Raw genomic sequence first — 20,036 nt, forward strand, 5'->3', positions numbered from 1 at the left:
CATGAGGAAAAATTAGAGGCAGTCACTCTTCCTTCTTTTAGGCATTTACAGTAAAGAAAAATCACAATTCATATGACCCATTTAAATTTAGACAAGACTTTAATGATCATTTTCCACTTGTGTATACAAAGCAGTTTGTACAGATTAGGGAGCCAAGTTAAAACAATTTGTTACAATTTAGTACCTGGAAAGTGCAAAAGTACATTTCAAATACGCTGAAATAAAAATCATGCTGTACATTATATACTGTATTCATAAATAATCACAGATATACACACATCCATTTGGTGACAGTCACAGAGAATGTTGCTAAGACACAAAATAGTACTTTTTGATTTTGCTTTAAAGTCCTATATATTCTTGGTTCCCGTTGAAACTGTGGAGGTCTAACTTCTGGAATGCTCCTTTCATTTGATTTACGTTAAGGTCGGGGACGATAAGCTTCAGTAATGAGAGAAAGCTAGCTCTATGTTAACACCACACTGGGATAAAGGCACTCCGTTTGTTACAGTCGTGGAACAACTCCAACAGTGGTATTTTGTCTAAATGACAAATGTGGATGAATGAAAAAGAAAAAAAACTGCACTGAAAAACATTTTATGCACCTTTCACATAAATCTCTTAAAGAAAGACACAGATTGGTCTTTGCACTCCACCTTGCTGTGACATTTAAATAAAAACTAAATACAAAATCACTTTTTTGAAAAAAAGAAAAGAAAGAACCACTAGAGCAACCCTGTGTCCAATGCCGAACCCATGACTGAGCCAAAATAATCAAGGGGCTGCCACGGTTCACAGAATCAGAGACACCACATCAACATGTACGATCAAATCAAGAATTTGGCTATAAAAAATAAACATGCATCATTAGCATGTCCTCACACACAAACACACACACACACACACACACACACACACACACACACACACACACACACACACACACAGGTATGGTGCAAAAATATAAATCACATAGTCTCATCCACAGGAGCTTCATACTGTGGCTTTTTTGTGATTCCAATGTTACAGAAATCACATTCATACACACGAACAACACGACTTCCAAGCGACCTAAACAAGGCATGCAAACCTTCTTGATGCTCCATAGAAGAAAAACTCCTCTGAAATCAGTCACTTCACAATGAGCAGGAAGGAGAATGAGATGTAAAAATAATAAAGGATGATAGTTTGAGGCAATGATGAGAGCTGAAGGCAGTTGGGGGGGGGGGAGTTAGGGTACATTTACTGTCCTAGTTAAGCTATAGGAAGACTGGAGGGCTGGCTGAGCAACCAATACGGGACAGAAAAACAGGAAGAAAGCATCGACAGCCACCCAATGAAGGAGCTGTATTGCTGTTAACACTGACATCTCATAAAGCCCTTGAGGATTTCTTCTTTCTCCTTCTTTTACAGGTGTCTGAACAGTCAGAAGAGTTGAAAATATGCCATACTGGTGGCTGTATTCAAAAGACAAAGTGTGATTTAAAAAACTGCTACTTTTACTTATAAATTAACATGGATTCAAGTAACTTAAAAACATTCAATGAAGCACGGAGAGCTAAGTGTTTTTCTCTGTACTGCTGTGATAAATCTTCACACGGAAGCATCTTGTGTTTGAGAATGTAGTGTTTTGTCTGTAGTGAGAATTTGTTTTTTGTTAAATTATATCTTAAATGATATGCCAACATTAAAGACAGACGCTTAAGATGCTATCTGCTGTTGTGTGTAAGATGTTTCTAAAACAAAACAAGTCAGCTATATCCAAGCGTAAAAAAAATAAAAAGATAAAAGACTTCCCCATCACTGTCTGCTACCTAATCTCAAAAATGGACCCAAAATTCCATGCATACGAACAGATGCCAAGTTGCTGGGCACATGCATAAAGAAAACAACAGAAAAACCCAAAGTAAAAACAACAAAGAATCTACAATAAAAAACAAATCAAATCAGACACACACACGCATAAAAACGCATAGGAAAGGCAGAGCGTTTGGTCTTGTGAGTGATAGACAGGTCTTACTGCATAAGGCTGCTGTGTGGCAGCTTTGAGGCAACCAATGAAAAGTCTTGGCCTTCAGAACACAGGCCCGCCTGTCTGCATCCAAGGCAAACTAAGGGGGCAAAAGGCCACTTAACTGAACTATATTTTGAAATAGAGAATGGCAATACACTGCACATGCACACACACACACACACACACACACGAGGAGCAGTTAGCTTACCGATCCTGTCATATTTAAGTCGAGCAGGTCGGAGAATACACAGTGCCTCTGTGAACAGGCTCCTGCTGGAGAAACATGGCTGACCATGTAGTATCATGTAAAAATGATGATGACTAGCTGAGAAGAGAGAAGGCGTGTGGTTTGGGAGGGGTCGTCAGTGGTGGTGTGGTGGTACTGAGGCTGGCGCTACTTCTGGATTTGAACCACAGCGCCAGCGCCATACGGTCAATCCGAAGCAGGAATACACAGTAACAGACACATGGATATGCAGACTTTGTGATGCTCAATGCTTTTAGCACCCCAAAAGCAGCTGCCCACTACCCATTAAACTGTGGAAAGGTGATGGAGGAACTGAAATGAGTCCCTCAGACCTGTTTGGTGATTGACAGGTATGGAGGCGAACTGGATGACAGGAATGCGGGAAGTGCGTGGAGGGGAGGGTTCAGGGCTCTGGGACCGGGATGGGTCAGTTGTGGTCGTGCTAGGTGTTGTACACCGTCTCCCCCGAGGAAATCTGGGTCAGTCTCTTGCTGGAGCCCCACAGCTTCCGCGTGATCTGGCCCGAACGCATCTGAGAAGAGTGGAGGAAGAGGAGGAGGAGGAGGAAGTGGGACGGAGGAGAGTGGGGGAGAGTGGGGAAAGAAAAGCGTGAAGTCAAAGGAAATGGGGGAAAAAAGGAGGAGGGATATGATTCATGAGTGATTGATTTGTTCATTGGAGCTTGATTGACTTGTGAAGCTTGTGAGTCATTAAAGAAAAAAATCAAAGCTTGATTTACTTTGGTGAGTCAATTTGAACAGAAAAGATGAAAAGCAGAAAGGTGCTATGATTCACATCAAACTATTCAGATGGGGACTACCTGTATCAACCTCCGATATCTACACTACTATACCACTTACATTATCAAAACATTAAAGTCTATCTTGGCGCAAGATTATTAGTTTGCATTATTAGATTGTAGCTACATTGTTAATATGGCTTGAGTTTGCAGAAGCGTTAATTAGTATTAAGTTTGATTCACAGCATATTTGTTATAGTCGTAGAGTACACTCAAACACGTGACATAATGACACTTCAGGTAAACAGCAGGGTATGGAGTTTATCCCAGGTCAACGGCCAAATCAAGTCAAACATTGCACAGATGCCAAATATTTTGAAACAAAAAACAAAACAGAATGAGGTAAGCACAACAAGTTGTTTTCATATCACAGTTGTGGTTCTAGTGGCCACAGCGTCTGCTCAGCTGTGTGCTGAAGGAATGTGTTGAATCTGTGTGGCTCAGATGTAAGCATGTGTGTTTGTGTGTGTGTTTGTGTTGGTTTAGTTGCGGAGGAATGAAGCCAAATGACTGAATGTGGGCGACAATCATCCCTGAGAAGGAGAGGTGACTGTGGGTTAAAAGGTCTTTGAGGACATTGAGCCCAAGCATTGCAACACAGGTGATATGTGCAGCATATTCATTTGTGTGTATGAATGTGTGTGTGTCAGATCTACAGCAACGGAAGGGGAGGAAGGGACTAGAGCTGCTTGGGTTTCTGGGAGCTGGAACTGGGGCTGAACACCAGCTGGTCTCGCTGGTGCAGCAGGCGGGTTGGCGAGCGAGCTCGAAGAGGGGCCAGCAGGGGGGAGGCCATGAGCGGCGATCCCTCCAGGCTCTGAGCGATGTAGTTCCTCAGCGAGTTCTTTACCTCTGCCGGTTTGCCCACGCCCACGATGATCAGCTTGCCGTCCTCCAGGCCCACCAGGACGTGGCTCTGCTCCTTGGTGACCGAGACGCTCCGCACCGGCACCCTCATGGCCATGGGCTCCGTACACAGAGACAGACTGCACAGGAGAAACAATTATATATATAATGTCCACATGTCGGCAGACTACTGTTAGACTCAGTTGGCATTTTATTAAAAAAAGGCGGGACAAGGTTCAAAATCTCTGTTAGCAATAACATTATGAAAATTGACATTTTTCAGTGTTTTACAGTTTACCTGTAGAGGTCACGGATGGACAGGTATCCCTGCTCGCTGCCGATGACTACGTACTCCCCTGAAACACACATATCAGTCACCTGCTCCTTCAGAGGCTCACTGCAGAGGTGCTTCCCATTTACAGAGTAAAGATGTAAAGCATTTTTATCCTGGGAAGAGAGAAAAAACAACAACCTGTGAATAATATTTTTGTATATCAACTTAACCTGCTTTATATTTTTCTGTTCAATAATTTCCTACATTTTCAGTGACTTTTTGCTCAGAGTTTACGTTGAAAACTGGCACCATTGTCTGCAGAACTTAGCCGATCAGTGGTCAGGTTTAATGTGGGGAAATTAATACTGGAGAATTCGAACAGGTGGAACGATAAAAATATTCTAAAATTGTCAGTACTGGTTGGTGATACTTTCAGAAAAACACAATAGTAACGAAATAGTCCACAAAACAAATGTTTGTCGTGTATCTTGGAATTTTGCCTTTCACACAACTGTGATCCACTGATTTCCCCATACAGTCCAAAAGTGAGATTCAGCCTACATTTTACCAGATTCTCCTCTTTTCAGTGTGTGTGTGTGTGTGTGTGTGTGTGTGTGAAAAAACTGTGCATGCACCTTGAGTGTTGCTTTGCCCTCGAGGCAGGTGTGGACAAGCAGGTGACCCTCCCAGGACACGGCCAGGTGGAGGATAGTGAGCGGCAGGGAGCTGTCGCACGGCGGCCGCAAGCAACGCATGTACTGACCCCGACGCACCGTGTGGATGATCACTGTCCCATCCTGGGGCACATAGAGTGGAAGCACACATTAAATAACACACACCATTTCATTCATCTACATTGTCATGGTGGTAATTAAAAAAAGTCAAACTAATACATATAAGTTATAACAGTTAAATTTCCCTTGTGACAGCACTCCATTTACCAAACCACCAGTTCTCTACTTTTTATGTTGAGAGATTTTGGACCAAACAATATTCAATTTTAGCCACATGACATTACACAAATACAGCATTGCCAGTGTTTAAATTAATTCCATTACTAACAAAGACAAATCAATAAATAATTTTCTTGAAAAATTTGTTCTTTTCCCAGTTTGGTGATTTGGCCTCCAAGTTTCTAATCAAATAACGTCAAACTTGGATGTAAAGCATAAATTTAATAAAAAGAAAGTTTCAGTCAGCTGTAAAAGTTGGCTGAAAAGTCTCAACATTCATTTAATTTTTCTGTAAAATCACAAACTGATATTGGTGGTGTATATTGTTGGCAGTGCTTCAATTGCAAGATCACTGTCATTTCAAATTAAAAGTAATCAAATGAACACCAAACATTACAGCAACGTTTAAAACCTTACAGATCTCTCTACCTTTAAGACCCAGAATTACACATAGGCCACTGACTTTCAGTCTAAACCCAATTTTCCAGCTCATAAACTCAGCATGTGATTGAATAGTTTTTCAATAAACACACATGATTCGATCTCCAGCAAGGCACCATCATTCTTTCACTCTCAGAGTTAAATCAAATATTTTTGAGACCAACTTACATCAATTTGCAGGATGAGATTAAACACAGCAATAGATACACAATCAGTGGTGAACTCCCAGGAGGAGCAGTCTGGTATGCACTCTTACCCGTGATCCCGACACAGCCATGTCCAGCTCTGTGCTGATACTGACACTGACCACTTCATCCGTGTGTCCATACAACACCTGAACTGGTTTGGGATAGAGACCCACGGGAGCTCCACCCTGCACAACAGAGCAAACAAACAAAACAGACTGATGAGAATGTATCTGTATTCTCCAGTTGGGTGCTGTTAAACCACTGCAGAGGAAGAGGGCGCAATAAGATGACCTAATTAAAAGAGCCCCAATCAAACCTCAACCAATGGAAAACGTCTTCTGTAATTTTTCGTCCCTTCAGTGGAAGCTTCAGTGACAAATATCTCACATGCTTCATCTACGCCTTGATTTATTCTCCAATTCTGTTTCCATTGCACTTTATTGCATATTGCTTTTATCGATACACAAACTTTTCCACCTCATAAAAATGTTACTAGTCATTTACTTTGAGAAGATTAACACAGAAGAAGGTAATTATTCAAGGCTCCCCAATTACTGAGTAATGAACACACAGGAATTCTATTTTTGTCAACATGTTTTGTGTCTTTTATGAAGTTAAATCTATTTCTTTAAAACTCAAGATCAACATCTGTATAAGCGAGTCCTGGCTGCCCTAACCTGCTGCAGAACCTGCCACACCATGCAGGTTGTGTCTCTGGAGCCGGAGATCAGGTGGATGCCGCAGTGGTCTGTTGACAAGCAGGTCACAATGTCTGGAGGAGAGGTGGACAAAACCACTGATTATTACAGGACATACACTTATACAAATATACACAACACTGAATCATAAACTTAACTCAAACTGTGTATTTTTATCTATCTTTACTTTTTCAGGTTGCTTGTTGTCTTACATTTGAACACATACACATCAGGCTGCTGCCCAGTGCAACTGCAGTGTTGTACTGTCAGCCTTGTGCTTATATTTATTTCCAGTCTAGAAACTGAATCTAGCAGCCATCTGGTGGTCACATGCCTGCTTCTTTACCTTTCTGGCTAACACCAGTGTGAGGAAGGGCTAATGTTTTTGAATGGAGACTTACATCAAGTTCCAGTGCCATTATCATTGTACCTGGCCTGTTTGTTGTGGATGTCAAGATGCAGACTTTGCTTCACTGAAGTATGCGTAGGGTGTGTGTTTACCCATGTGTCGGATGTGCTGTCCCACAGTCTTGCCCTTAACCAGGGAGGTGACCCGGAGGCTGTTGTCCCAATGGCCACCGCTGAAGAGCAACTTGCCATCATGGGAGACCACAAACAGCCCCGCTGTGACCTCCATGCCGGGGGCGAAGGGTCCGGACAGGAAACGCTGGGTCCTAGGTGAAGATGTGAGGTGAGAGGAAGACAGACAAGCTTAGAAAGACTTCTCAGGACACAAGACGGCGGTAAAGGCAGCATTACATTGTTTTCCAGCTGGGGACACAGCGCCACTATGCTGTAAATGCTGTACTGCATTTGCACGTGTGCTGTGCGTGTTCTCACTTAGTGTTGGACACTGTAGGGTCCTTAATGAAGGTGAAGTAGTTGGAGATGTTCTTGTTGTAAGGCAGCCACCCATGGGTCCCAACCAGGCAGTTCTGACTAACAGTCACCTGGAGACAGTGCAAACACCATGAGACATCACTGTAGATCGCCTGCCCTTCATTCACTCAATCATTCCTTTTTGTTTAAAAATAGAAAACAACTCTATAACAATTATTATAATGATTATTCGTTAGCACCAAGGCTCACCATGGTGTCCGGGCTGCCCTGGGTGATGAAGGAATGGGACTGATTCTTTGGCACCACGGCCTTAACCAGTGGCACATTGTCACTGATGCCCTGCAACATGACGGAGGAGAGAATTGAATTCCAAGTTATTATGGAGGGATGTTTTCATGAAAAATTATTTTTTGGGTTGAATTATTCCTCACTGGTGTTGTGTTTTAGTTTACCAGCTTTTGACAGGTTAGAAAAAAATACTTTCATTCATGAGTAAATGAGCAGTAGAGAGATCAAACCTCAACAAAGAAGGACTTGAGGTCGCTGAGGTGTTCGAACATGCTGAAGGGACATGAGTCTAGCTGAGCCTTCCTCTTCTCCACTTCCTCCTGAGACAGACGCACTGGATGGGGCTCCTATGCAGCGCACAGATACAGAACTTCATTACCTTGAGTCATAATAGGTTTCAGTCCTTTATTTTTTATTAAGCAAAATAAAGTCATGCATCTGGTGTGTGTCTGCACCTTGAGTAACTGGCAGGGTGTCTGTCCAAAGTTGCTGATCATGCCTTCCAGGGCCTTACGCTCCTTTTCATCAGTGATGGCATCCAGGTCCACCGCCCCTGCATCACCAAACCAATCAAAATATGTAGGTATGTTTTTTTTTTTTTTACCCTTATTATAATACAGTTTAGAAAAATACCACTAAATCAATATGTGTTTGATGATAAAATCCTCAATTATTTAAATTTCTTTTTTTTGTTTGCAACACTTCAGTGTGACTGAATGCTTGTTTTGAATCTATATTTACATCATTTTGTAAACAAGCTGTTGAAAAAGCATTTTTATATATACACACACACACACAGTACCAAATATAAGAACAATATCATCAACTGAAGATTAAGGGAAGTATAAAACAATGATGTGACCCAACAGCATGATAGCTGCTCTGGATGCTTTACCCTCATATGTGCAGTAGTAGAAGACGTTGAGGGCCTCCACCGCTGCAGGGCCCCTCTGCTTGTAACCAAAGATCAGATCGATCCACTCATGAAGGTGGGCCGATACGTACTCTGATTCCTGTTAGAAAAACAATACACACACATATGTAGCCACTACAAGCATAAAACTACACCACTAAAGGAATACTCCATCTAAAACTACGTGAATAACAAAGTGTAGACACCATAATCTCATGTGAAATGGAGTTTGATAGATAGATCAGATACTGTACTACTTTCTGGACACTTTGCACTGATGTTAAGGTTAGGGTAAGGTTTTAATCATGGTTACAGTTCACTGAATACACTACAATTCTTTGTTGCACAATATCTTCTGAGAATGATCCATAAGGAGCAAAGTCATACTACAGCAGTAGAACTAAAACTGCATCTCACAAGGGCTTTGCGGTGCTTGTAGATGAAGTCCTCAGGGGAGTTGGCCCATTTGGGCAGAACAACATCATTTACCCTTTCCTTGGAGATCTGCAGGCGACCCAGATCAAAGCCTGAGTGACAGCAAGAACAAAGGACAAGGGAACAGAAAGAGAGAAGCGAGGTATAGAGGGGAAAAAACAGTGAAAGAAGAAAGGGAATCAGAGAAGGAATTCAAAACATATTGATGACCATCCTCAAAACGACACCGGACTCTGAGTCACTGAGTAGCTCTACAAAAATGTTTCATCCAGTGAATAAGAAGAAGAAGCAAGCTAAGGTATTATGACCATGTGCCAAGTCTGAATCTGCTCTGATAAATATTTTTAAATATATTTCTATGTATTTTTTTTCATATTACAGCTACACATTGCGTACTTATTCTCAAGTCGGTCTACATTCAAATTAGTAAAGCAGTGTAGAATTTATTGCTCCTGCCATCACAACTTTAATGGTAGAAGTCAATAGTTATATATTAAAGCATTTGAAAAGGATACTCTATACTCAAACCTCACCATTTTGGTTCTCAAGGAATTCTGGGAAGTAGAAGAACTCAGGGATGAGCTCCTTGACGTCATTGGGGTTGTCCATGAGGGTCTGCCATGTCGCAGGGATGGAGTGGAACTGGCGGTCGGCACAGTCAAACCTGAGCCAAGGAAGGATGGTACGGATGAGCATCTTTAATAAAGACTAGAAACAGCAGTTATGTACTAGGTACATACACCTCTGAATGTCAAACTTCAAACCTCTAGTGGATGCTATAATTACAATCACTATCAACGCTGAAGATAAACAGAGGTAAAGCGGCTGTAATGCAGGGCAGACATGCTGATGAGTGTCTGGCTGACTGGCCTCCTTACCGTCCACTCTGCAGTTGGATGTGCAAGGAGGTGAAGGGCTCCACTCTGATCAGGTAGTGCATCACCCCAGCAGCGTTTGAGTAGTGGGTGCCATAATGGAACCTGTCGATTGTGCCTGTTGGGTCCTCAAAACTTTCATACCTAATGGACACATTTAAAAAGTTACCTTGAGCCAGACGGATTGTGCTTTTCAGCGTGCCTTCATATAGCTGCTGACAAATTTATATATATATATATATCAGTTTTATTAGTTATAGATTTGAATGCTAATTCAGTTATGATAATAATTAAAGTATGGACGGATGAAACGTACTTCTCTCTAACAGCCTTAGCATTGCGTTCATTAAGTACTGCGACTGGCTTTGATAGGTCCCTGAATACCCGAGGATCAGACAGGTCCAGCTCCTCTGAAGTGTAGTCAGCTAGAATCCAGGGAAACTTGTAAAACACACACACACACACAACAAGTTAGCTCAAATATTAACATTCACCCGGTCACCGCAGTTGAACAGTAATGTGTTCAGTGCGGAACGTACCACTGGATACTGAGCCAGGTTGTTGTACGTTCTGCCTGCAATCGTGTTGAGTTGCATCAAGTAGTCAAAGTTGGAAATCTCCCGGTTCACCCATTTCTGTGCAAAAGCAGAGTTTTTATTCTCGTTTTCCTCAGTTTAACACAAAACATTACAAACTTACAACACCACACAACTAACCATACAGTTATCAAACAAGTTATCATCTTAAGTCACATACTCCACCAACCTCAGAATGCAGTCTGAGTGTGCAGAATTCATTAATTATGTTCCGATAAATGATCATTGTGTCCTGTGTCCTGACCTGTGTAAGTCCAGAGGCTTTGAGGAGCTCCTGTGGTGAGCGAGTTCCATAAAGGCTGAGCGATCGCAGCAGCAACATGCGGCTATAGACCTTGTTCCTCGCCTGTTAGTATGAAAACGCAATGTTATTTTAAACCATTTAAAAGGCAAGTATTCTTCTCTGATCATAGAAACTCAAACCTAATTCAACAGGAGTTTGAAATTTAGTTAATGCCTGTTTTTACACAAATACACATGTTACATTTGTGACTCATCACCTCTTTCTTGAAGTTGAGGAAGTAATTGGTCTGGTCGATGAGGAAGATCTCCAGGGCTGAGCGACGTAGGTTATAACGCCGCAGGTGGACCTCTCGGATCTGAGAAAGGGGCCATTTGAAGTCGTGGCCCACTCCTTCAAGAAACAAGTTGACAGTTAGTGTAAGTAAAAGTTTAGTGGTGTTTTTCCCATATTATCTCATCCACCTCTCGGTCTCCTCACCTTCCTCTTTCTCCTGGCTGCTGTCGTAGAAGTAGATGTGTTGGGTGGTGAGTTCCAGGCGGCCAGGCACCACGTCCACCACCGTCACCAGCTCACAGTCCTCCCACAGCACCATCTTCTCTTTCTGGCCTGCCTCCTCTGCTTCAACTCTGCAGGACATGGACAAAGAATGGGAGGCTGTAATTCTTAACTTTGTATCTTTTGAGTGAACACTGTTGTTCTGTGGTTGTTGTATTTGGTGACTGACTGGTTGTTGGCAGCAGCAGGGTCATCCTCCGGCAGCTCCAGGATGTCATCTTCCAGGTCGCTGACTTTGACCTGCTTCACAGCCTCCAGCAGCAGAGACTCTGGGTTTACACGCTGTTGATGGACACCTGAGCAAAGCAAGGGAGACAGGAGAGGATTAAAAACTGAGAGGAGACATCCAGAGATGGTGAAGTGGGTAATATCACATGGCAGTGCTGGAAATGGACTTCTTAGCATGCTTGTCAAGGGCTGACAAACTACAAAAACATACCTGCCAAGAAATTAACACCTCACGTTTTCTCCCCCAGGGGCCTGTACTACGAAGGGGATTTGGGGATAGTGAGGTAACTACAGGTTTAACCCTGGGATTTCAGTCCTACGATGGTGGTTCACTTCTTGTCGGGGTAGATCGCCATGGTAACTTATGCTGAACACCTAACCTGCTCCAGAGCAGATTATGTTGGAGATAACAGATATATAGGCTACTGACCAATCAGTTCTCTTGGAAAATGGCCTCACCATTCATAGAAGATCCTGTGGCGCTCGGTGCGCGGAATAAAAAAGAATTAAAAAATAAAAGCTTGGTGCGCGGATCATGAGAGGGTCTCTTAGGAGGCCGAGAGTGTTCAGAGACCAACAAAACCCATGTGCTTTTGTATCCCGATATCATCCTACAACAGAGACTGGTTGAAACACTAAAACCTTGTACTTGTTGTAAGATGTGAAAGTAAGCTTTTAAATTTCTCTTTTATTTGCTCCCAAGTCCGTTTCACACCCCTCGGGTTGCAGCTCAAAGAATAAGGCTAAAATGATCATTCAGCCATAAGAATACATCTAAGCAACACATTCATTTAATGGAATACACAAATCTTCCTACCGTCCTATATTTTTTTCTTACAATTTTTAGGTTTATTTAATTCTTAACTATTGAGTTACATTATACTTTATTCTTAACGCTGCACTTAAGTCTTGCACTGCTCTATTTTAAGTTTTAATTCAGCCATTGTTTTTCCATTTTATCCTTGGTGTTTTATTTATGGTTTTTAATCATCCATTGTGTTTAAGTTTTATTCCTCTTTTTTTTCTTCACTGTGTATTCTAAAATTTGTAAAATATGCCACTTCATTGTCCATGTTTGCGATTGGTCATATGCTGCAAACTGCTGAACGCTGCTGGTGGATTGGGGAACCCTGACTTGATAACCAGCGTTGTGTGATTGCAGTTGTTAGGGTTAGTGAAGCCAGATAACGAAAAGAGATCCGGAGATTACCTGACATTAGCCTTTTGAATCAACTAGGCAGGAATAAAACAGAAGTTTAGACTCCTCTGGTTTGCGTAATAACAGGAGCCAATCTGATACTAATTTTCTTAACTTATTTTGAATCTGTCACATGGTGGGTGGTTATTTCAGCACCTGCAAAGCTAGCAGGAGTTTTGCAGGTGCTGTTTATGGAATGAAACTGAACAGAGCTGGAAAAATAAAAACAAACTATGGGATTAATCTAAACACTGTTACATTTGAAAAATTAAAAACACTAATAATATCTAATGAAACAAATAAAAGTAAAAATAAAAGTTTGCTGAAATCCTGACTCTGCAACACGCTCACCCTTACACAGAACTTAATAAAGAAAAAACACCAAGCAGAGTGGATCATCCTCCATCTCATAAAGTAGATGGAAGGGTAGGACATAAAATCGGATTAAAGAGGATTTTCAAGGTCAGTCCTTTTTAATCTGTTTATCAAGGGTAGGCTGGGTGAGTGTGCTCATACTGTATAAACACCCTCACCATCATATCTATTCACTGAATATGTCTACTGGAGGAGGTACTTTTTGAAACTTTCCAAGTACAGCTTAAAGGCCACTGGAGGTTTAAATTTAGTTAGTTAGTCTAAACTCCCACCAAAAATTAAACCTGATTTAAAGCCCACAGAGAGGCACTGTCTTACCCAGGTTGTCTCTCAGAGCGCTGGCCTCTCGGTGTGGGTCAAAGTTGTAATTACGGACCAGCTTCAGCCTCATGCGGGAGAAGTTCTCAGCACTGGACACCCTCCAGTGCATCTCATCCTGCTGCCTGTTGGTTGAAATGGTTACAAAACACACTTGTAATACTCCCAAAGCCAACCATTACCTACATGTGTAAGTATTATATTTACATTATATTTAAACACTTTGACTTCTTTCTATTAGTGTTTTCTTTCCTACCACTACTGCTGCAATCGTTTCCATCTTATCTTAAATATAAACTAAAGTCGACATGTTCTAGGCCATATTAATAAGAATTGTATTACTACAGTAGATTGTATTCAGTGGAAAAAGACAAGAAATGCAGAGAAGAAGAGAAGTTGATGTCAGCACCTGTCAGCCCAGGGCCCTCTCTCACACACCAGACCCCGGCGCGCTGTCTTCCACTGCCTGAGGGTGGCGCTGTTCTGGCTGTGCTGCTGCTTCAACATGCTGTTGTAGCGTAGGTTCTCCTGGCGGCCTCGGCGTGAGAAAGGCTCCACAAATTGCTCCTGAAGGGAAAGTGAAGAGTTCATGGGAGACAAGCTTTAGACCAAACCAACATTACATAGATTCCATATTGGGACAGAAATAAAGAAAAAGAGGCTTCAGTTATTATCCATTTATTAATGATCCAACTAACCTGGAAGCGGATCTTGCTCTCACCCCTCTCCCTCTCTCTCTTATGCAGGCTGACCATGAAAGCCTCGTAGCACTCCTTCCAGTAGAGAGCCATGGTCTCATGGCACTGGCTGAATGTTTCGATTTCATACTGCTTCATGTACGGGATAATCTGCAGACAAATGGAAGTAAAAGGGAGAACATTTCCATTACATTTTCTAATAAATATATATATATAATATAATCTAAAACAACAGAAAATCTCAATCTCATACATATTTGTCGAGGTAGACGCGCCACTCAGGTGAGTTACAGTACAGCTGGAAGTCCTCAAAGAAGGACGGGCTGCCGTTGGTGTCAGGGAGCTGGGGGAGGTGCAGCTCCATGTAGAGGAGGCGGTGGACTTTGGAGAGCAGCGTTCGCAGCAGAGGAACCAGGAACGAGTACGTCTCCTCGGTTTGCTCCTGGACAGAGCGCCGCAGGATGCCCTCCACCTTACCTAGCAGGTAGCAGGCCTCGTCCTGGCTGGACACCTCCTTAGTCTGCAGGATGCAATTGAGCTTGGCAGTTGCCATGGAACACACCTGGGACAGAGGTAATTTATTACTGTGCATGCATGGGCTTGCTTTTTTACAAAAAAAATAACATGGAACAGTATAAACAAGGCAGAAATGGTGGACAATGGGAAAAATTACTCACTTCAGGGTCCTCCTGAGCCATGAAGCCCAGCAGCAGTCTCAGTCCAACTTGGGAGAGCTGGAACCACTGGGTGCCAGCCGAGTACCAGACCATGAGACTGTCCATCAGCGTCACAGTCTCTTCCAGCACCTTCTCCGTCCACAGTGCTGGATTGACCAGGCCCTCCGCCTGCAAAAAGTCTTGCACCATGTGAAGCAACCGCACTGCGTTCTCCGTGTGTTGTGGCAAGGTGGCGGCTGATGCCTCGCGGTTATCACTCACTGCCCACTCCAACATACGTTCCATAAGACTTAAAAGAGAAAAAGAGAGCACAGAGGAAGGAAGAGGAGACCGTTAGATATTGTTAGCAAGTGTCTGGAAGCATTCAATATGTTTTCAGCTCCTGCTATGTCCAGTACTGTCAGCAGAGGAATAGAGGACTGACCTGAGTTTGATTTGGTCGACAGGAAGCAGCAACTCATTGGTGGTTCCCAGTTTGGTGAGAGCTGAGAAGACCTGGCCGCGCTCCAGCCACGCCGAATCATCTGAACCTTCTACGCCACGCCACATCACACACAGCACAATCTCCAACAGCATGCTGCTCAGCTCCTCCTCTGCTCGCTAGGGGGCGCCACCACACCAAAGAGACAGAAAAAGAGAGGGTTATCATTAGAATAGATTAGATTATATTAAATTTCAGGTGTATAACTGCAACAGTAGGTAACAGGATACAGCAAAGAAAGAAAAGGACTTTCATATTTATAGATGACAGATAATGTCACAATTTAGACAATTTGAATCTTAAAGTTATCTACTGTGTGTGCAGATACTATTCTTTATTTCAGTACTTAAGGCTTTGAGAAGTATTAGAATGCATTATGACCACCAGAGTTTCAGTATGATCCACACTCAAATCTGTCTCTTAATATAAACTGAATGTAGATGACACTACATTTATATTGGCTAAATTAATACAGCTGGGTAAATCAAACATTTTTCACATTCCCAGACTAGAACTTTTAAAATTACATTTAATTCTATAACTGAGAGCCTCCTGCTGCGGGAAGAGACAGGTTGTCTCTCTTCCACCTCTGCCCTCCAGTGACACACTGAAATGATGAAAAGAACCCACTAGATGAAAGTCAGTGTTGGGCTCCCTGGGGTGGCAGTGACATTTCACCCACTGAGTCAGAAGCTCTTGCTGTTTAGTAGCATTAAGACAACCTCAGAATACAGACTATCATACGAAATAAAGACACCAAGGGTTTCTTATCACTTGCTTACTTTTAGGGGCTTTATTAGTAACTATTTTAGGGATTATTGCAGGTAATGAACAAAGAACAAATTGCGGGCAGTACCTGCAACATTCCAGCTCTCATAGAAAAAATATTACAATGCATATAGACCAGTTCAGCCGACTAATTTGTAGACTACATATCTGTATTATCACACTGACTTGAAGTGATATTTTCCAGTTGTTTCTTTTTGTTACAGATTTACTATTGATACAAATAAAAGTGTTACTTTAAAGGAAATTTATAGGGAGGAAGGTGAATAAGTCACTTCTTAAAGAAAAAGAAAACTATAATAAAGATAAGGTAAAGATAAAGAAACTATATATTTTTGACCCATTTTTTAAAGATTTACATCTTTAGCAGGAACCAATGGGCTTGAGGTGCAACAGACAGGGTCAAAAAGTATTGGGAGATGGACTAATTAGTAGTTGGTTTTGGTCTTTTCATGGGATTTGATGACAGTAACAAAAACAGAGTATTATCAGCCTGATCCTTTAATAAACTACTGTTGTAAACAACAATGTAACGATAAAACTCTCTCCTTAACACATGCTTTGAACCATCTCACTAAGATGAAAAGTATCACAAAATCGGCCATCTCACCTCAGCATTGTTGAAGGACTCCCCCAGTGATATGTTGTCACTGAAGAGAAAGCTGTCTTCAGTCAGGGAGGAAGTTGCATCTCGATCCCCAGAGCTCCCTGGGAAAGGCTTAGAGTTCTCCAGTGGTGACGGTGTACTGGGCATGCTGCCAGGCGTTTGGCTGCCGCTCTCCACGCCCTCGTAGGCCTGCAGATGGGACAGATCCAGCGTCAGCCCCCCCGACTTTCCCACCACCCAGGGCTTGACGTGTAGTTGTGGCTCTGTAGAGGCAGAGGAAGATGGCGTGTCCAGCAGCGAGATGACGTCGCCGTTCTCTAGGCTGTCCACAGAGCGAGCGTCGCCTATGCTGAGCCGGTCATCCTCCAGCCGGTCCAGGCGGCCAGCGCTTCCTGCCCGCGCCCTCCTCTCCAACGGCAGCTCCAGGCGATTGGTGTTGCTGCCACCGGGCCGGCTCAGGTCCAGGCTGCAGGTGCTGACGGTGTCAGTGCTCCGCAGTGGCAAGGACCCTTCACCCCGCAGGTACAGACGCATGAGAGTGTCCTGCCAACACTGCTGCCTTGAGATCTGGACAGCAGCATCTTGTTGGGATTGTAGCAGCTGGTACACCTGAAGACAGAGGAAGAAAAAGATTAAAGTTTAATGATACCTGCAGGAAAATTATACCATGTAGCATCAAGAGGTAAAGGATGAAAAACAAAAACAATCTTCAAAGCTAAACTTTAACTGCTAATGATGAAACAATTAATTCACTTCTAAGTGATGTACTTTGATCATTGCTACTTCTCGACTTACTGTACTAGTACTATTACGTACTGACGCACTTAGAATGGTATTATTAGTGTTTGGAATGTTGGGGAGATTAAACTTATGTGATTACTGATTCATTACAATTAAGATATAAGTAAACCAGTTATAGCCAAGAGAATCAGATATAAACATGAATAGAGCAAATGGAGGGTATTAAATTGATCAAAACCGGCAAATACAACAGATCACCTTAAAGTTATAATTCTTAAGATTTTTTGTAGTATTCATGGTCTGCAATTTTAAGTAAAATGGCATTCAATGTTTTTGCATTATTATTGCATTTGCAATAATGTTACCTCTCTATATAGTAGCTTTTATTGTCAGTGGTGGAGTCTGTCATTCCCACATGGGGTACAAATTGAGGTATTCACAGGAAACGATGCCGCATATAATCCAGCGTTACTGTTTGAAATTTGATCTCATTGATATCAGCCTCACATCAGTTTGATGGCCGTGGCCACAACCACACAGTGGTAGGTCTAAGGTTTCACACTCGCCCACATCATTATCATGTTCAGTTATTTTCATTTGCAGTCTAGAATAGAATAGTTTAGAATTTGTTTATTGGCACTTTAGGACAACACACTGTTTCTAAATTAAGCGAACACATGTATTTGACATTGTTTTGTCATATTGTTTGGTTTGATTAAGTTATATTAATTCATTTCTCTTTGCCTTGAGTTACCTGGCTGCTGAGTCCTCCTTCCTGGTCTGGCAAAAGATGGGGCTGAGGGCGGAGCCTGCCTTTATGCAGAGGCCCAAGCCATGGACCATACCACAAACATGGGGAGGGGATCAGGGTTCTTTGTGCTGAGTTGTAGTTGTTTCTCTATGTTGTCTTCCCCTGTGTGTGTTTATTGGTTTGATCACACAGTATATATGTTGTCCTCACGGTTAGGTCAGTTAGTTAACATCTTGTTTTGTTAGCCTTATTTTTTGGTAGAGTTTGTTTTGTTGACCTATGTTAAGGGCCCTATAATTTTGTTGCCCTTAGTTGTTTTGTTGAATCTTTTTTGAACCTTAAACCTATGTTTTTTGTGCCTTGACTGCTTGGTCCATGACAATCAGAGATTTTAATGTTGTATTAAGTTGAGTATTAAGTTACTGCTAATGCTAACCCAACACTTCCTAATATTGCTGCTTCAAATTAAAAGCATTCAAATGGTGATCGTTCATCAAAAATGCATCTACAAATCAATACAACAGTCATTTTCTGACAGTGGATCAGTTTTAAATATTGCAGAAAGTAATGGAACAAGAAGGAGCAGCCACAGCGAGCTGCAGGCATCAGGCTGCACACCTCCAACACCTCAGCAAGTTAACAGACTCCTTTACTGCCCTGCTGTTGTGTGTAAAACTAAAATCAGATCACTGTTGCTTATGGCATGATGAAAATTATTGACTGACTTCTTAATTAAAACAATATGAGTTTGTTTGGCTGCACTGTAAAGAGATGCACTAGCGGCTCTTCTGTTGTATTTCTGACAAAGAGTGTTTGCTGTAGTATTAAACCACACTTGCTGTTACCACCAGTAGCCACAGGTGTCGCCAAATTAACTAGGAATGAAATCTTAATGAAAAATGAAAGAAAAGTACTGGTAACAAAACTCAAACTATTGTGTGTGTGTGTGTGTGTGTGTGTGTGTGTGAGGGGGATGTAAGGAAATAATGGATGAAGGGAAGCAGGGGATAAAGAGAAAGAAGGAAATAGAAAGTAATGCAGAAAGCATCTGATGATACTAATCAATAGCCCGTCTGCTGTTATTCAATATATAGTGCAGGTGTTTCCTCACCCTCTTGCAGACGATGAGGCGTACGCCGGGACCGGCCCGGTGAGTGAGCTGGACCAGAGCCATCAGGTCCTTGTAGTTCACCACTTGATCTGTAGATTTTAGACACACACACACACACACACACGTACAACGGTATGAGATTTGCAACGGTATGAGAAGTTATCACGGTTTCAGGGTATTCAATTATTATTATTATTGTTATAATCCGTTACAATGACCCTTAAAGTTATAAAAACAGAAGGTTTTTTTTGGTTGAACAAACACTTTATTAGAATTTCACAAAATTATGTCCTGACAGACATGAAACTTGATATAAACTTGAATTTATTTATTTAAAAAAAACAAAAAACAATAATACTGTAGAATTCAATACCATAGGTAAGCAAATGTACATGTTATCATAACCGTCAATTTTCATACCAGTGTATACCGTGAAACCGGTATAATGCTGCAACCCTAGTACATAGACAAAGATCTTCTAAATCTCATAATCCTCTTTTCATTATAAAATAAGGTTACAGTAACACTAGTTGAACAGAAAGGCAGAAGAGTGTAAAACACACTTCAGCAATTTAAAAAAGAGAAGCTGACCTGTGTGGAGGACCTGGTTGAGGAGACAGCGGGTCAGGGTCGGAGTGATGTGAAGTTCAGAGAAGAGCAGCGACAGGCCGGCGTAACCTGCCTCCCTCAGCCGCAGACGCTGCTTATTCCTCTCATAGACGCGGTCGCAGCGCAACATGCGCTCAAACAACTGTGCAGAGGTGAAGAGAGAAAAAAAAAATTCTGATCAAATCATTTCTGCAATTTTTTTAATGATTAATAGTGCCATAATACATTTGTGGTATATTCAGGATAGGTA

General features: G+C 42.0%; 1 protein-coding gene across 3 annotated transcripts in view; it reads right to left on the reverse strand.

The window, feature by feature from the left end:
• Positions 1 to 80: 80 nt before the first annotated feature.
• The window catches only part of nbeal1 (neurobeachin-like 1), a 53,904-nt gene continuing 33,948 nt past the window's right edge, over positions 81 to 20,036 (reverse strand). For all 3 annotated transcript variants that reach the window (XM_044188169.1, XM_044188166.1, XM_044188168.1), the window contains 30 exons: positions 19,769 to 19,928; positions 19,178 to 19,266; positions 16,578 to 17,183; positions 15,125 to 15,300; positions 14,701 to 14,989; positions 14,277 to 14,585; positions 14,024 to 14,173; positions 13,735 to 13,892; positions 13,326 to 13,450; positions 11,376 to 11,502; positions 11,129 to 11,277; positions 10,908 to 11,041; positions 10,652 to 10,753; positions 10,351 to 10,446; positions 10,128 to 10,252; positions 9,815 to 9,955; positions 9,470 to 9,600; positions 8,919 to 9,028; positions 8,484 to 8,601; positions 8,044 to 8,141; positions 7,819 to 7,935; positions 7,550 to 7,639; positions 7,301 to 7,410; positions 6,962 to 7,134; positions 6,440 to 6,534; positions 5,831 to 5,947; positions 4,816 to 4,977; positions 4,205 to 4,353; positions 3,911 to 4,046; positions 81 to 2,793 (listed from right to left, as the gene is read on the reverse strand). In XM_044188169.1, coding sequence (XP_044044104.1) covers positions 2,704 to 2,793; positions 3,911 to 4,046; positions 4,205 to 4,353; positions 4,816 to 4,977; positions 5,831 to 5,947; positions 6,440 to 6,534; positions 6,962 to 7,134; positions 7,301 to 7,410; positions 7,550 to 7,639; positions 7,819 to 7,935; positions 8,044 to 8,141; positions 8,484 to 8,601; positions 8,919 to 9,028; positions 9,470 to 9,600; positions 9,815 to 9,955; positions 10,128 to 10,252; positions 10,351 to 10,446; positions 10,652 to 10,753; positions 10,908 to 11,041; positions 11,129 to 11,277; positions 11,376 to 11,502; positions 13,326 to 13,450; positions 13,735 to 13,892; positions 14,024 to 14,173; positions 14,277 to 14,585; positions 14,701 to 14,989; positions 15,125 to 15,300; positions 16,578 to 17,183; positions 19,178 to 19,266; positions 19,769 to 19,928 — 4,632 coding nt within the window. In that variant the 3' untranslated portion in view covers positions 81 to 2,703. The remainder of the gene's footprint in view (positions 2,794 to 3,910; positions 4,047 to 4,204; positions 4,354 to 4,815; positions 4,978 to 5,830; positions 5,948 to 6,439; positions 6,535 to 6,961; positions 7,135 to 7,300; positions 7,411 to 7,549; positions 7,640 to 7,818; positions 7,936 to 8,043; positions 8,142 to 8,483; positions 8,602 to 8,918; positions 9,029 to 9,469; positions 9,601 to 9,814; positions 9,956 to 10,127; positions 10,253 to 10,350; positions 10,447 to 10,651; positions 10,754 to 10,907; positions 11,042 to 11,128; positions 11,278 to 11,375; positions 11,503 to 13,325; positions 13,451 to 13,734; positions 13,893 to 14,023; positions 14,174 to 14,276; positions 14,586 to 14,700; positions 14,990 to 15,124; positions 15,301 to 16,577; positions 17,184 to 19,177; positions 19,267 to 19,768; positions 19,929 to 20,036) is intronic.

The sequence above is a fragment of the Siniperca chuatsi genome, linkage group LG24 (assembly GCF_020085105.1).
Source record: "Siniperca chuatsi isolate FFG_IHB_CAS linkage group LG24, ASM2008510v1, whole genome shotgun sequence".
In the NCBI taxonomy this organism is placed as follows: domain Eukaryota; kingdom Metazoa; phylum Chordata; class Actinopteri; order Centrarchiformes; family Sinipercidae; genus Siniperca; species Siniperca chuatsi.